This window comes from Schistocerca gregaria, chromosome X (assembly GCF_023897955.1).
Source record: "Schistocerca gregaria isolate iqSchGreg1 chromosome X, iqSchGreg1.2, whole genome shotgun sequence".
In the NCBI taxonomy this organism is placed as follows: Eukaryota; Metazoa; Arthropoda; class Insecta; order Orthoptera; family Acrididae; genus Schistocerca; species Schistocerca gregaria.
The window spans coordinates 436,297,096-436,315,023 of NC_064931.1; the positions used below are offsets into that span (position 1 = coordinate 436,297,096).

Sequence of the window (17,928 nt, forward strand, 5' to 3'; positions counted from 1 at the left end):
CCTATCCCCTGGATAACTTTTGGACTCCCTTGAAAAGGTTTCAGCCGTCCTACATGCACAATTGTTGTTCTTGTTGGCCATTGAATCTTGACATTTATTGGTGGTGTAGTATCTACCACTTGGCATGACCCCTGATACTTTGTGAAAAACTTCGAAGTCTTTCCCTTCGGCATACACAAAGTTGATAGCATCACCCACTGATGAGCCTTATATTTTGACATTCTTGCTGTATGGCCCATTGCTTCTTTCTATTTCTCCAGTGCTCATGTGTTTGCCCTCCGCACTCTATTCCAAATTTTCATTATCACTGCGGCTAATTTGTTTACAAACTCTCCAAATTTCCCTTTCTTAGTTTTCAATATGTTGAATGGTGATGACATTTTATGACCACACACTTCTTCATATGGCGATAATCCCATATTCTTCCGATGTAGTCTTCCATTGGCTCATGAATTCCTTAAACTTCTTCATATTTTATAACTTAAACTATTCCTTGAATAGATGTGACCTGAAGATCTTTCCCTGGTCTGTTACTATTGTTTCAGCCTCTCCAAACTTCAGTAGCCAGTTGCTCACAAGTGCTTGTGCCACTGTCACTGCATACTGGTTTTGCATTGCAACTGTTTCTATGTATCTTGAAAAAATTGTCTACAATTGTGAGTACATATGTATTCCCTGCAGGTGTGTTGTTGAATGGACCTAAAACATCAATACCCGTATTCTTGAATGGTGCTAATGCTTCAGGTAACCTCTGCAGTGGTACTCTTGTTCAAAACAAATCCGCTCTCTGTGTGGGCTGTATGCAATTCTCAGGGTGTATACGACCCGGGACAACCTGGAGATCGGGGAAAAACCTGGGAATTTTTCATTGTTTTAGTTTTCAGTTAAATTTTTGTGATTTTTACTCATAAGAACCAATACTCTAACAAAGGGTATTACTGTATCCCACTTCTGCAGAATAGTACTGCAGCAACAAAACATGAGTGAGAGAAAAAAGAAAATAAAACTTAAGTCGCAAAGGAAATATGCCATATACAACAATAAAACACTGTGCCCATACAAGCGTTTGCCAACAACGAAGTGTGTCAAAGGCTTTTGGAAGGCTATGCAATGCTTCCTAACAAGAAATTACCTCCGAGGAGTGTGACGTGACAGCTGTTTACATTAGATTCGTTTGAGAAGTTGCGGGAGGGCTCTTGTGCATGCGCAGTTGAGTCGCACATAAGTAGTATTTTCTCCCGCTTCTGGCTACAGACGTGTGGCTGGGTGCCACTACCTATTGTTGCCCCAGTTCGTAAATATCAGAGATCTAGGGCTGATCCACAGAGCAGTCTGAGTTGTAGTGGGGAGTCTTCACATGACCTGTGTTTAAATTTAGTGATTTTGCTGTTTCCTCTTCATTTATTGCTTTGACATTAAATGAAAACAAAGCGAATTTCTGTGGGCGGGAGGTATCAAATGAATTAAAATACGTTCGCATAATTACGGATGTCTAAAATATGTTATTAGTTTCAGGTTTTATTTCCACCCTCTGACAGTCAAGCATTAATCGCCTTACAGGACAATGAAGCTATTTTTGTCACTTTGCTAAAGACATTTGGCTTTTATTAATCTTTTGCGCTGAAGCAGTCAATTTATTTTAAACGAGGTGTTTAATATCACACGGTTGGCTGCTCTACTTTGAACTGTTCGCTGCATTTCAAGTGCATGTTTTCCGTCTTCTAGCTCGTATGGCATTAAGCCGAATTATGCATTTTAGTATGGTTCACATAATTCTGATGCTCTTGAAGTATCCTCTGATGCCTTGTTTCTTTTATGACATAATGTAAAATCTTTTAATGTTTTACACGTACGAACATGCGGGCTTCCTGCGTCATCGTAGCTGTGGAAGCGCAGTGACGCCTGTTATCTGGCACTCTCTGGCAACTGCTGAAGCGAACCAATTTCTAACAGGTCACGTGAAAATATTGCGAATGGTGGTTTGATCAGCGTTACTTTCAAAGTAAATTTCCATTTACGAAAGATGAACTATGTGCAAGAAAGTACGATGAATTTCTTATCACAGAGCGTTTGACTCTCATTTAAAAATCAACTCTTTTGAGGACGACCATCTAGAAGAATTTCGAGCCCAGAAGATCAGACATTTATGTTGTTATTAAAAATTTTACTGGCACATTAGTGTGAGGTACCTTAAAGTGTAGAACGCGCAAAAAAGATCATTATATGAGGAAGCTTAGCTTCTCCTGCAACTTATTAATCTTCGGGACCAATAATATATGTGAAAGCTTTGTTTTTCTTGTAGCAACACTATATATATTAATTTAAACCATGAACTTTTCTTATTTGTGTGTTCACACTAGGTAAGAGTGATGTTGCTATTGGCCGACTAGATCAAGTGTCCTATGCTGCCATCAGCTGGCAAGATCATGTGACATGAGCTACGACTGGCTTACAAAACCACATCACAGCTTACATATCGCTGCACATCAAAGATCTTTCCAAAATGTGTTGTTTCCCTAGCATCTTGTGGGATCCTATGGAGCAGTCTCTTGAAACCACTACTCCTGATGGGACAGGTTTAGCTTCAAGTAGTACCTACACCCACTCACTGAAGAGAGCTCGTTTGGTCAGTCTTCCCAAAAAGAAGTCTCAGAATCATAGTAACAGGGTACTAGTGCGCCATAACACTTCCATTGTAATCAATCGAACAGGGAGACATTTGAGGTGGTCTCCCCTTTCTATATTCACAAGGCATTGGAAGATATTGTGGGGTCTGTAAAAAGTGTCAAACGACTTCGTAATGGAACACTTCTAGTTGAAACTGCTAATTCAGCCCAAATATCTAAGCTCCTGGGCTGTAACGCAGTAGGTGACTACCCAGTCGAGTGTGAGTTGCATAACATCCTTAACTTTAGTAAGGGCATGGTTACCTGCTCTGATATAATGGAGGTGGACCCAACGGAGTTAAGTGAAGAATGGAAAATGGAAGTGCAGAACTGTATGAGGAGAGTCAATGGCAAATTGAAAAAATTGGAAACATTTATTCTAACATTAGTACCCTGAAATTACCTGAACATATCCTTGCAGGCTATATCCGTTGTAAGGTTCACCCGTTTGTTCCTAATCCAATGCGATGCTACAAATGTCAAAAATTTGGCCATATCGTTAAGGAATGTAATTGGTGGACTACGGTGGCATTTGTGGAGGTTCAGCTCACGAATCAGGCAATTCTTCTACACTTCCTCTGAAATATGTAAACTGCTCCAGGGATCACCCAATGTGGAGCAGAAAGTTTGAGGTTTACTACAAGGGAAGGAAAATTCAGGAGTTGAAAGTCAAGAGACACACAACGTATGTGAAGCTAAAAAAAGCTTTCAAAGCTATGCAACCTCTGATTTTCGTTACTTCTTTTGCATCAGCCCTTAATACACCAATCTCCACATGTGATGCCTCCACACAAACTCAGACCACAGATTAAAGTACAAGCATGTGCACTTGTCAGTGTACCTGTGAGGGAAACGCTCCACTTGAAATTGAAGTCATTCGTAAGCCGTCAGCAATGGGCTTATCACCTACGCCAAATACCACTAGCCAACATCAGAAGCCAAGTGAGCCATACCTGCAACCCAGGCAACTACCTTCTCCCATCAGTAAAGAAAAACGGCCTTCAAAAAGTAGTTCCACGTCCAATGAAGCTGTAGTTAAACTTTCAGATTGGCGAGCTCTCTCCCCCTCTGATGGGGACTATGCTCGCAGCCCAGTTCTGGGTCTGTGTGCAGAGGCTGGTGAACTACCACTCTGGATTCGGCGATACATACTTTTGACACAACAGGCACTGAAAATCTCAGCGTCACTACAGTCATTGACATTTAGTTTAGTGGTCCAACCTACCTTTGAACAGCTGTTCAGGAATCAGCTGCATGCGACCAAGCCATTTGTGATACGTACTACAGGCTGTCTCAGGGATGTGGATATATCAGGCATGAAAATACACAGCCAGGGACGGAATGCATTGCTGCCTTAGTGTATTCAGAGGTCCACGCAGTACAAGAAAACTTGTACTCCAAATTATGTTTTTACAACTTCCCTTTTGTCCTTTTTAAGTATTTACCACAGTTTTATTGTTGTTTATATGGGTGGATCATGGCAAGAGAATGTCCTCAGTTGTTTTGCTGTTTTCCCTGATAGGCTTTTTAAATTGTGTCTTCTGAAACAATTTACAAATTATGATGTGGAATTATATGACATTCTGATGGCAGTGGAGACGGTTCACAGACATTGCCGTACAAAGTTTCTTGTCTGTTCGGACTTGTTTGGTGCACAGCAAGCACTTCACCAAATGTATCTAGTAAACAAGCTGATTCAGCTCATCCATGATGCCTTACAGTGGCTCCAACACCATGGCAAGTAGGTGATCTTTTACTGGGCACCTGGCCACATCGAGATACAGGTCAATGGCATGGCCTTTTTGTATAGCCTTTCATGGTATCTGGAGGCTGTACAGTGAGGCCATAGAGATTGTGAAACACCCCAGGAATTTTAATAGGAAAGAGGAGGGCATGAAATTGAAAGAAGTTTTTGTTCTGGTGTTGAGGAAGGTATGTACTATACTAGTCTTCCACCATGGGATGGTAGTAACAGCGTACGACTGCAGTCACAAACAGCCAGCTGCGCTCACACATTCAAAACCTGTGACGACACGCCACCATGCAGAAGTGGAGTTTTTCTGTAGTCAGTAACGAGTCAGGGTGTGGAGCGGACATTCAACAAAGCTACGATCCCCCTTGAAAATATCCTCCACAGATTTGGACGAAACATTGGGTTTTAAAGTGAAATCCCTTCGACCACAGTTTAATAGATCGGAATATTTTATTAATTGTGAATATGCATATTGTTTCCGGCTCTGACATACCTTGCGTCTCTGGTTCTGTCAAAGCTTTGCCTTTAACATTCATTTTAAAGAACTATCACTCACAAGAAAACAAAATACATTAACGTAATTCTTGTGTGTAATCGTGAGCTATCTCGATTACCAGCATTGCCTACCCATATGCCCCCAATGATTAAATGTGTAACATTCCATCACCTCTAAAACTAGACAAATCCACTGGTTCTCTACTCACAATAAAATCTACTTTGACGGTCAAACCTTTTCTCTATGACCAAAATGCAATCAGAATTTTTTGTACTCACAGTACCATAGGCTGCAGGTTCAGATGTAACTGTAAGAAGGTGTTGTCAGTGATTTGACACCAGTGTTGGATGATCCGTGGATAGTCACCCATGGAGAGTGAAATAAGACAGATGTATGGCGTTGCTGACAGCGTGAAGAGTGGGGCCGAGTGTGGCGTTATTGAACACTGCTGTCAGCGATGTCTCAAGCTGTGACCTTGATGATAGCTCAGTAGCACTGCTGCCAATACTGAGGAGGCAGCCGTGATCTCCTTCCGGAGAGCGGGTGGCTCCCTGCTCTGGTGGCGGCTGGTCTTGAGACTCAGGCAGCCCTGTCCGGTGGTCAAACAGCAGACTGCCTTCAGAGTTGTCGCTCTGCATTGTGTAGGCTGTGATACTGAGACAAGACTGTTTTAGTACAAGAATGGCTGAGTACTTATATGCTCCAGAATATGTTCATTTTGGGCTAAAGGCATGAACTCTAAACACTTCAGTGGTGGGAAATGAGGAAAGACTTGCATGTTTCTGCTAGAATATTGCAGCGTTGGCTGTTGGTATACCACAGGCACCTGGCTCTGCTACACAATGCCTGTCAGCCGTGTTTTGCTTCACAATGCATAACACTTTTGCCTGCCTAGAGCTGACTGTTGCAGCCCACATCTTCTCTGGCATATACCATTGATACACTACACACCAGACACATGTGTAAGCAATAGGTTTTTCTTTGCCTTCTAGTATTTGCTCAATACATAGCCTACATTGAAGTTGCTACTATCATACAACAAAATAAAATGTTGTCCAAAATCTAGATAAATCAAGGCAGATTAACTTTTAAGAATTTCTTTTAATTTTAATATGACACTCTTGGAGCCCACTGACGAGACAAGAGTAACGATTCTTCCTGGCAGATTAAAACTGTGTGCTGGACCGAGACTCGAACTCGGGACCTTTGCCTTTCTGCAAGGCTCGTAGAAGAGCTTCTGTGAAGTTCGGAATTTAGGAGATGAGGTACTGGCGAAATTGAAGCTGTGAGGATGGGTTGCAAGTCTTTCTTGGGTACCTCAGTTGGTAGAGCACTTGCCCGCGAAAGGCAGAGGTCCCGAGTTCGAGTCTCGGTCCGGCACACAGTTTTAATATGCCAGGAAGTTTCATATAAGTGCACACTCTGCTGTAGAATGAAAATCTCACTCTGTAGACAAGAGTAATTCCCTTCTTTAATAGTTTTCTGAGAGATTTTGTGGTGGCTGCATAGTTCTCCACAAAACATTGATGATAATTTGCTAACTCACGAAATGATTACAATTCTTTAACCAAGGCTCTTGTCTTACACCGCACCATCAGTTGAAATTATGTATCTTAGTGCACTTGTAATTGTACAAAACTGTACTTTTCAAATTTAGGTTATAATCACTAAATTGAGTTGGCACATTTCTCAGTTGCACAGCTCGCTCTCTCTCTCTCTCTCTCTCTCTCTCTCTCTCTCTCTCTCTCTCTCTCTCTTTTGTACATGAAAAGACAGTTATGTCTTTCAAGTACACTACACATGTCATTGGCATTAAACCCCATAAAAGTAAATTAGTAAAAAGTTGAAAGGTGGCAGCAGCATTTTGAAGGCCAAAGGGCATCTTTAGGTATTTGCAATGCCCACAGAGCACTGCAAAGGCTGTCTTTTCCTGATCTTTTGTAGCTGTTGGTATTTGATGATAACCAGATAGCATACCTAAGGTGACAGTGAATTTGTATTTGCGAAGGTGAGCCAAAGTGTGATTGAGCTTTGATGTCTACGCAAATGTAATACAGCTTTTCTTGATTACTGGTTTTCTTGGGGGCTATGACTGTAGGTAAAACCAAGGGTTTGAAAGAAAGTTGAATCACTCCGGCTTCTTATAAATCTGAAATATTTTTCTCTACCATTGGCTGCAAGTGATAAGGTATGTGTGAAAGTTTCTGGGCTACAGGCCTAGCATCACATGTAGGAATCTTATGGTACATTTGCTGAAAGTCATTTCATTCCTTCACAGCAGATCACAAATTAGGCTAGAATGGGGTACAGTATATCTGAATCTGCCTTACAGAGATGTTAAAGTTTAGTTTTAATTTCTGGTTTCATAGTTGATGTAACTGAGGTGGAATGATGTAAACAGTTTTTTCAAGCTGTTCATTTGATCATAATTGGCATTTGAGTACTCTTCTGAGTATGGTATTGCAGAAATGTTAACGTCTCTACTTCCAAAATGGTGTACACTCTCTGGCAAAAGTGTACCTTCTTCTGACAGACTCATTTTAGGTAAACCACATTTCACATTCCTCTGCTTACCATTTGAAACTTCATTCCTTGTTAATGGACACACAAAAAAAAAAAATCTCCTCCTAAATAATCTTTCTTCACCTTTATCCGATAGATTTTCCTGTTCCACCTGATATTTTCTCAGCTTCAGTTTCAGCATTGCAGTACATGGGTTAGTGGATTGTTGGGATGTGGCCACTCATTCTGGACTCCCTCACATCAGTATAGTGGGAACATTGTCTAAAGGGTGAAAATTTTCCCTTAATTTGGACTTCTTATGTTTGGAAGTTAACTATGCCTTGGAAATGGCACAGGAAGCTGTTGCCTAAGGTGGCATCAAAGTTGTGGTTATACTGCTATACCACTTAGTGTGAGCCAGTACTACCATCTGTCTGTTTCCAGTTGCACATTTTGCAAACCTATTGGGTAAACCATTTTTTTTCTGAATCCACCAGGTCTACAGCATGGTGTTTTTAATTCTTAATTGCAAATAGATTTGATGAACAAAGCACTTATTTGTATTCCCGTATCAAAGCCTAAGCCTGATTGTCTGCATTTGGTTTTACCGTGCAAAGTTAAGTTTGTCACCTGGGTGAGTCCTCTCTCACACTGGATCGCTTCGGGGAAGGAGAGGAAGGGGCAGTATCAGAGTCGCTCCTGTTTTGTTACCCATATTCACAGTCCTATATGCATTCCCCTTAGCACTTTAGTAACCTATTTAGTTAACCAAGTGATGCCATAAAGTCACAGTTCGCTCTTTCATGTCCAATCTTTCTACAGTAGTTGCATGCCGATTCCAAAAATGAAGATGCTTTGCAAAAAGTGTAGCGGACTTCAGCAGGGAATGCATATTTAATGGAATTTACCATGGTGAGGCAGAAGCCAACTTGCTGGGCCTACTTTGAAACCCAAGTCATATGGCATCCCCTAGTGCGCTCGGTGAACCACATTTCACCTCAGCATCTACATGTGGTTCAGTCCCACAAATGATTATGTCGACACAATGAGCTTCTGCAACACTGAGTAGTACCTCGTTACTTCCACCAGTATATATATTTGGCATGACACAGTTCTTATTCCATCAGGAAAGTGCTCTAAATCCTTCCCAGAATTTTGGTGTAGAGTAGAAAGCTTGACCCTGTAGTAGTTACCGCTATACTTATCTCGATATCTAGACACTAGTCCTTTCACAGTGGCATCAAATACCTTGGGATTTCATAGTACTTCCACTGAATTTGCACACATGTAAGCCTCTCCTTGCAACTTGACTCATGCTAACACTTCATCATCCTATGCCAGCATTTTGTAAGAAAATGTAGACACCTTTACCTGATTTACCCACAAAGGTGGGAACTAGAGGAAACAAGGCTAGTTGCAGCCACAGTGGTGCTTCATGGTGTCTTGTTCAGTAATGCTCCATTGAGGCACCTTTGCAGGCCTTCTTTCTCCACCCGAAGTTGCTCCGTTCTTGCTTGCAATTCTGTATTCATTTCTAGTTGGCCCTGTGACCTGGTTGTGGCCATACCTTTAAACTGTCCATAAAAAAAAGCCTTTGGCAGCAGCTCTCAGCTACATCATTGGCAGAATTGGCCTGGGGTCATCTCCCTGAAAGATAACCTTGTGACTTGCGTCTGCTGATCGACAAATGGTGTGTCAGTGACAGTGAGATGGTGGTGGCTCCAGCATTGGTGCAGCACTGGGTCACCATATTCATGGTGTGGCATTGTACAAAGGCTGCAGAGGTGGCAGGCTAGTGCAGTTGGTCACTCGGGGCAGTTTAATGCCTGTGGCTTGGTATATTTATGCCTCAAGTGTACTAGCTGAAAATAGCAGCATTGCTCATAAGTGTAGGTGGATTCGTGAGCTGCTTAATGAAGAAAAAAGACATGGACACGATCTTGTTGACACCTTAAAAATGGAGGATGGAATGGGATTCAGAAATTCCTTGCAGAGGACTACAGGAGAAATCAGAATTTTTTCTGTCTCCTCCCCCCCCCCCCTCCCCCAGATTAGCCATAGCACTTTACACTCATAATTTGCTGCAAATTTTTAAACAATGGGCAATGAGTTCCTTAACTATGAAGTATTGTAATAAATATGACCACTAACAGAAAGACAGTAACTTCATCATGAAGCTGCACTGAGAGACTATAAGATGTCAAAGAATAAAATATTTTTACCGAGTAGTATTCTTTCAGTTGTCTCAGAATAATTGCATAGCAAAAAAGCAACATGCAATCGGAAATCTGTCGTTTCTTAATTTTTATACAAAAAGTAAAATGTTTTTCAAATACTAGTACAGCAAGGAATGCAGCTTTACTTTGTTTTTGTAAAGAAATTTTCACAGTAGTATAGCAGATGATTCGACTTTCTGCTTTCCTTGAATCAAACCTAAATGTGGATATGATTCTTTGTGTGGTAGGGCAAGAAAGTCTACCACAAAGTGTAAGGGACAAAGACTAATGGGAATGATTCTGAACAATGACTCAATGCATAATAAGCTTTACAAGAGGAATGCTGTTGTGGGCTGTACATCTAGATTAGGTGTGTCCTCCTAGGTGTGTCCATGAGGTGGCTTGGCAAGCATGAACATTGTGATAAAATGGGGTAGGCGGACAGTGGTATGTATTGTGAACTTTTTATACAAATTGTTAAATTTGTTGCAGCCTTTCTTGCAAGCAAAGCTGCCCATCACACTGTGATGAAAGTGAATATTATCTTTAATGGAAATATTGTAGCAAAATAAGTCTTGTAGCTGCCTATAAGGATTTTCATCACCCTAAATTTCCTCGACGTCACAAGTTTGCAACCACTGTACCCATATTTGAAATCATGACCTGTGTGTGCAACTATTCTTCTGCAATGAAAATGCTGCCTTGAAGCACACCTGGAATTCAGTTCTGTCCTTACTGTCAAGTAATTTTTAAATTCTAACTGTGTACATCATTTATGGGGATCTTTTTATTTTTACTGTTCAGTGCCACCACAACTACGAATAAAGAACAAACTTACACACGTTCTTAATCTTACAAACTCAGAAATTTATTTCCAATAGTAAACGAAAGACAGTGCTGTAAATCAGCAATTTCTCACCCAATAGTCGGCACTAGGATATGAAAAATTTCCGTATCTACTTCTGTTTCTCACCTAACACTAGGAATACATTGAGAAAGCAGTGAAGTCAGAAGTACCAACAATGCATTCAGTTCATGTGCACAAGGACTTCATTGGTGAGCAAATGACTTACTAACGAAAGAGCAACAATAAGCGAGCAGATCGCTCTGTGGAGTGAATAATGAACATTCCACACCATGCAAGTGGCTGGTTACGAATAATTTTCATCGCTGACTGCATACGAATTTCAAATAATGTTAATACATTCACTGGCCTTCAGTGCATCACATTGTGTGTTAATGCTCATATTTTACAACTTTTGAATTTGTTACCTATCTAAAAATTGTCTGGTGTGGTAGTGATACTGATTTTTTAAAGCAATTTAGTTTTGTGATTGAACCGTAATTGAATCCTTCCTCTTTTTACCCTCCAGAAAATTTCATTTTATTCTTCAGCGGGTGATTACCCCCTGGGTTGGGGAACACTGCCCTAAATGATGCTTTCATTTTATTTAGGCCTGCACTGGATCACAAAAGTTCGTAATTCTAGTGACCTTCCCTCTTAGCCCAGCACTCTCTCATCTTGGCGCAATGGGTGGTTTTGTTCCAGAATCCAGTTTTTTCCATTTCCCTGGATAGAAAATTAGCCTCCTTTCTCTCATTGCTGTTGAAATACACTCTAGATGTTGGCAGAGTTTCATGTTGTGTCTGACTGCATACACCATATTCGTTGATATGGCCCAATACTCTCCTGAGAATCTTTTTGTCCTTAGGTTGTAGTTTTCTGTGTTGTCCCTTCCTATCCATGTTCGGGCATTCCGAGGCAGACAGGAGTGAAGATATCACTATGATAGTGTTATCAGAGTTACAAATTGAGGAAAGGATGTAGACCTGTAATCATGCTGACAGAGGAGGATATGTTTTGTCCAGTTTGCTGCCTCTATTCATGGCAAGGCCCCCCTTAATTTGTGGCAGTGGTATTCAACCTGTGTGCTGCGGTGTCCTGGTGTGCCATGAATGACCACTTGGGGCACCGTGGATTTGTTTCGTAGTTAGTGTCAAAGAAGATAGTTGTGCGAAATTCCATTACTGGTGTCGCATATGTTGTGTTAGAGGAATCCCACTTCAGATTTTGGCCAGCCTGCGTAATCAGTTATAACTTTGAAGCCAAACTATCATGCATTACTCTTAGCACCAGCAGAGATTATTGTATTGGCAACATTTTTTTTTCTTTTTGCATTATGACTATAAAAAATTTGATACAGACAGTAAACTGTGGAAAAGTTGTTAAATTTCTCAAGCTGAAGTAAAAAAGTGAGAACTTGCCAAGAACAAGAAGGAAAGTGGTAATGAAGATAAGAAGCAGGTATAGAAAACATGATGACAGCTACTTAGATTTTTGTTTCATGTGTACTGTTGTGAACAATGAAGAGTATTCACAGCATGTTTTCTGTTTGAAAGTACTTTCTGTTGAATATTATGCTACCTAGCAGATTAAAGCGCCATTTAGAAAGTATTCGTCAGAATGACATGGTCAAGCCAAGAGGATATTTTCCAAGGAATCTGAGTCAAATAAAAAACAAAATTTACCTTTTTCTAACCAGGCAAAAATTTAGAATAAAGCAATTCTAGCATCCTGCAACACAGCTTACCAAGTAGCAAAATGTAAGAAAGACCATACAACTGCAGAACAACTAATTCTACGGTGTGCTAGTGACGCCACATCCATTATGCTTGGAAAGCCCTTGTCAAAACAGCTTTTGCATATTCCTTTGTCTAACACTGCAATTAGTTGTCAAATTCCAGATAAATGAGAGGATCATCGTGAATAGATTATGGAAAAATTAGAGGGAGGAATTTTGGTTTGCAGCGTGATGAGGCCATTGAAAGCAAAAGAGCAGCTCATTTAATGTGCTGTGGTTTTTATGAAAAAGTAATGAAATGATGAAAGATCTCCTTTTTTGTACAGAAATATATGCAGATACAACAAGAAGAAATTTGTTGGAAATAGTGGACAACTTCATGACAGAAAGTCAAATTAACTGTGACTTTTGTGTTGGTGTGTGCACTGATGATGCGCATCCATGTTACAATGGTCTACAAGCACTTATTCACAGAAAATCTCTCGATATTATGTGGACCCATTTCATTCTCCATAGAGAAGTACTTGCTTCACAACATTTGAATGATGATCTGAATCAAGTGGTGGTGGTGGTGGTGGTGGTGGTGGTGGTGGTGGTGGTGGTGGTGGAGACATCACCATGTGCTGTGTTAAACAAGCTATGTTCAAAAACCAAAATATTGTTCTCCATTGATCCAACAGAATCTAGTACGATGGATAGTACCTTACACCTGAAGAAAGCTAGTAGTAATCCTCAGTCTGAAATGAGGTAGCAGATAGTTATCAGAGCCTCTCTTTGAGTGGCAATGTTTAAAAGACTTTTGAGGTGGATGGTGAACCACCACTTCACATGAATAAACAAGAAAGAATTATTCAAAATTTGTACAACCTGATTGAAGTGGGAAGAAAATATGGCCAGAGATATCATTCCGCTTGATATTAGGGCCTGACATACAATGTTATAGCCAATTTAGTAGTAAGAAGTAATAATATGTTATGTATTAGGTAGTGTGACATGGTGTGATAGTCTTTTATGTTATTACTTCAGTATTGAGTAGAAAAGTTGTGCCAATTACTGTGCAGCCATGTGACTTATGCAGACATTTTCCAATAATTACTATCGTCTGGGAACTTCAGAACTAGGATTTTCACATAACTCTGGGCTTAAAATTCCTTCAATATCAGCTTTAACGATCTATATTTGATTCAAGGTCAGCTGTGGTGTAAGACATTTTCCAATGGGTCCTGTGGAACAGACGTAGATAAAATTGTTCCAAATGGGTATGCTACTTTATTTTAGTTAAGAAATAAAATTAATTCTTTGTAAACAAACACAAAGGGAAAGTAAGGAAAAAATCAGCTATTCATTAGTGACATCACTATTCAGATTCACTGCACACCAGAACACTCTCAAAGAACTCCTGAAAACCTCTTGGAACCTAATTTTTCTTTTAGAATTTATGACCCAAGCCAATTGAAGCATGAAGAGATTCAGATATTCCTTTTATTTTTAAGTTACATTTAAGAATTAAGAGTTGATTTCAGAAATAGGGAATTCAGATTAGATTTTTATGATGAAGTAAATGTTAATAATTGTAAAGATAAGAAAAGTATTAAATGAGCGGTGCGAAGTGAAATGAATTATTCAGTGACCAAAGTTATTGAAATTGGCTGTGTTTGGTTGATAGCAAACAGTTGTGTGTTTATTAACTTTAAAATATCTGAATGTATTGAATAATGAAGTTTTATTAATTTTAACTGTTAAGAAATTAGTGGCTTGCCTAAAACATTTTCGTGTAACTTGGCTGATTCATGTAAGTGTTAAATGACAATTGTTTTTCTGGAACTTCATTGACATTCTTTTATTATGCACATATTGTTTTTATGTTCACTTCTTATTTTTTAGTGTAGATTTTACTTACTTACCGCAGTTGGTCTTTGGCTAACCAATTAGCCTCCTCCAGTGTCCTCGGTCCTGTATTCATCTTCAGACAGCCCCAGCGTACTCATATCCTCTTTGACCTGATCGGTCCATCAGAGTCGTGGTCTTCCCGTGGTCTTTTGCCTCTGATATCTTCCTCCACTACCTGACTGATGATCTGGCTTTCTCAACACATTACATGTCCATACCACTTCAGTCTTCTTTCTTTGATCACTGCCACAATGTCCACCAACTTGTATAGTTCCTGCAATTCACAGTTCTTTCTTTTCCTCCATTCATCTCCATCCATCACTGGCCCAAACGTCTGTCTGAGGATGGCATTCTCAATTTTTATTTTTATTTTAAATTTAATAATAATAATAATAATAAAATTCTAAAAATAAATTTGTAATTTATTAATTTTCTTTCCACTTGTGTTATTTTGGTACAAATTGTATGTGTGTGTACGAAACAACTTATTTATGTCAGTGAAAATTAAAGACAGGTATGTGTGGTTGATCTAAACAGTTAATGGTGATGGAAATAAAATGTTGATATTTTTTTCTCTCTTGTATAAATCACTTTGAGGATTATTGTGAAGAAAATTAGTAAAGGGGTGTGCACTCAGATGAATAAAAATGAAGATCTTGTTGAAAATCCCAGAACAGTGAATATTCAATTCTGCCTTAATTGACCACCAGGAAGGTTGAAGTGTGGGGGCAATGAGAGAGAGAGAGAGAGAGAGAGAGAGAGAGAGAGAGAGAGAGAGAGAGAGAGAGAGAGAGAGAGGGGGGGGGGGGAAATTGGAGGGGGTGGGTAATTATATTGTGGAGTGATGTCCTTTATTGAGATCTTGTATTAGCTACAGTTACTGGAAAAAATGTGGAATATTCCCAAAGGAGTTAGTTTTCTGGTGTTGTGAAAATTGTGAATGATCAGATGTTGCTTTATTCAGATCATAGTGCATGAGTATTTTTGTATCAGATTTTGCCCTTGCTGATTCCCTGTGTTTTGAAGCAAAGCTTAGTATTCAATAATTTGTCTATAAGGTGCATTTTTGTACATATTTTTTGTTAAATCCTCAAATTGAAATGTATCAAGAAAGTGCAATTTTTTTATTGTTGTTCAAAACCCTTGTAAGGCATTTGTCAGAAAGGAATTCAAAATACACCTTTTATCCACTGCATGTCAGTGCCAGATTTGTTTCTAACAAAGGTGAGGTGGAAGATAACCATAATTGGCAGACTGATTTCCATCCGTTACAATAAATTCCCTAATTGCACCTCCCAAGATCTGGTGTAAGAAGTGTTGCAACATGTTGTATTTCTGTTATAAGCCTTATCAATTCCAGGTGCATCTGTGAGTGGGAATTTAAGATGGCAGTTAACACTTATGTAATGCTTGAGGGGCAGAGAGGGTGGGAGGGGGATTAATTTTAAATTTTGATGTTTCTCTGATTAATTTAGTTTTCTCCTTTTTTTTAAGAGCGAAAGTGTACTGAAAGCATAAGGAGATACTCAAGACGTGCTAATATTCACCTGAAAAATGAGCACGAGCGGAGCAGCAGGAGCATGGGACATGGTAAGTGTTTCATATTTCACTGAAATTTACTGTGCTTTATGGATAGTTGTACACAGAAGCATGAAAATGTTGAAGCATATCGTGCAGGAACGGGAGAAGTGGGCCCTGAAAAGTAAACTGATCCAGTGACAGAATGTTGTTTGGGATCCCATGGTGAAATACTTTTACAGTGTGATTTCAGAGTGCAGTTTCTCACTTTCTGCAACATTTCTAAGGAAATGTAAATTTACTCGACAATTTCATACTTGGGTACACTGCTGGTTTGCTTTCAATGCTCCCATTTAAAAGTGGAGGAGGAGGGGGGGGGGGGGGGAGGTTGAGGGGGAGTAATAGTAATAACAGAAACAGAAAAATCATAATTCTGATGCCATTATCTAATCACTTGCTTGATTGTATGTTGGCTACTCAGGAACTTGTACCTTAAGGTATCTGATGCCTGTAGGTGCAATAATGAATAATTAAGACTTGAGAATTACATCTGGAGTGTTGCTTCACCTATTGTGATGGTATATCTATCTTCATATTATGTTACTGTAGCATATTAAATGCACCCCTTAATAGTTTCATAATTTTGGCATCCATATAATAAATAAATGTAATAAAATTTTATCATTGCAGAATGACCTGACAAAACAGTAGCTCTATATATTAGTGTCAGAATTTCATTGATTGTGATAAAATTAGATTGCTGTTAAAGGGATGCATACGTCATTCATAACGTGTTCCGAAACACAGTGTGTTACTTCATCTGTGTAAATTGCCAGTTTCTTCTGGTAATGATTTCTGGTATCCTTTATCTTACATATTGTGAATAGTTCCACAAAATTAAAAGTCAACACAGGTATCAATGTATACAACCAGTGGTAGCCTCATTGTGCTTTAAAAGTATCTCAGCCATATAATCAGTGTTATTTTTAAGCAAACGAGGTGGTTAGGCTCATATTGGAGTAGACTAAGTTTAGTGCATGTCTGGCCTACATGGTTTAGAATTTTTATGCTTTATGAAAATCACTGGATACAACCTATAAATTATATGCCAAAGTCCTGAATTCAAGACTAAAAAATATGATGTAAAAACTAATATTTGAAGAACAATACGGTTTTACAAAGGGATGGTCAACTAGTGACAGCCGCTACAAGAAGTTATAGAAAGGAGATGAGAATCCAATTGGGAAACACCACATCTTGCTTTTGTAGATTTTGAATAGGCATTTGATAATGTGAACAGAGAAATATTACCGAATATAATGGCTGAATGAGATTACCCATTCCATCACCAAGATTAAGTGATCAGTAACAAAAAAAGTATTTTTATATAATGACACTAGACAAAAGCTTCACAGCTAACGTGCTCCATGAGTAGATGCAAGCACGGGCCTGTGAGCAGCAATTACCATACCCTTTCCATTCAGTCATCACAGCACAGGGTAGGGAGGAGGTAGTTGTATGAAGACGTGAGAGAGGATTCCAGGGGAGTGTGAAAGTCATTGTAAATGAGGTTTCACTGGTTATAAATGAAAAGAACTAAAAACACAATCCTGCCACATCATTTCATTATTAAGTAGGCAGATATTTATTAATTAGACATTACACATACAATGATTTTTAATCAACTCTTGCACTCAAGATATTCTTGCTTTTTTTCCCCCTTCAACAAGAGCATTGGCGTGCATTGTAGATGTTACATGTAGTTTAGGTTATGGTGTGAAAAAGATTTACTCAAATGGGTTATAGTTCGTCATTGTTGAAAACAGTTTTTCAGACATAGGTGGAATGCAACATTGATATTACACCAGCATCCATCTTGTGTAATCGAACAAGTCGATTCTTTGGGAAATGCTTCTAGAAATCTAGAGTGTTCCTCATTATTGAATTTCTCTCCTTTTCACGCTGCTGGTAAGTTACTGCGAACTGCAGATTGGTGAAATTCACTTTAATGTTCACTGAATATGGAGAGGAGCACAGAGGAAAATCACTCTGCAGTGTTGTCATGTTGTTAAATGAAAACTGGAAATCTTCCTTAAGATTACATATAATATGTGGATAGCATCCAAAATCTGTTAATATCAGAGTTGTTTGAAGAAGACAGTTTTGGAAAATGAGCTGCATTTACATTGTCCAGCTGATTCTTACTCGAGTCGCAGTTTCATTTCGAAGCTTGATTGTGGCTGATAAAATGCAGTACCAACTGATCCTTATCCTGGAGTGTTAAGGCATTTGGATGATTATATGT

The 17,928-nt window shown here is 39.2% G+C and overlaps 1 protein-coding gene across 3 annotated transcripts in view; it reads left to right on the forward strand.

The window, feature by feature from the left end:
• LOC126298926 (serine/threonine-protein kinase GL21140) overlaps positions 1-17,928 on the forward strand; it is a 232,738-nt gene that overhangs the window by 63,308 nt on the left and 151,502 nt on the right. For all 3 annotated transcript variants that reach the window (XM_049990479.1, XM_049990478.1, XM_049990480.1), the window contains one exon: positions 15,600-15,695. In XM_049990479.1, the coding sequence (XP_049846436.1) occupies positions 15,600-15,695 (96 nt within the window). The remainder of the gene's footprint in view (positions 1-15,599; positions 15,696-17,928) is intronic.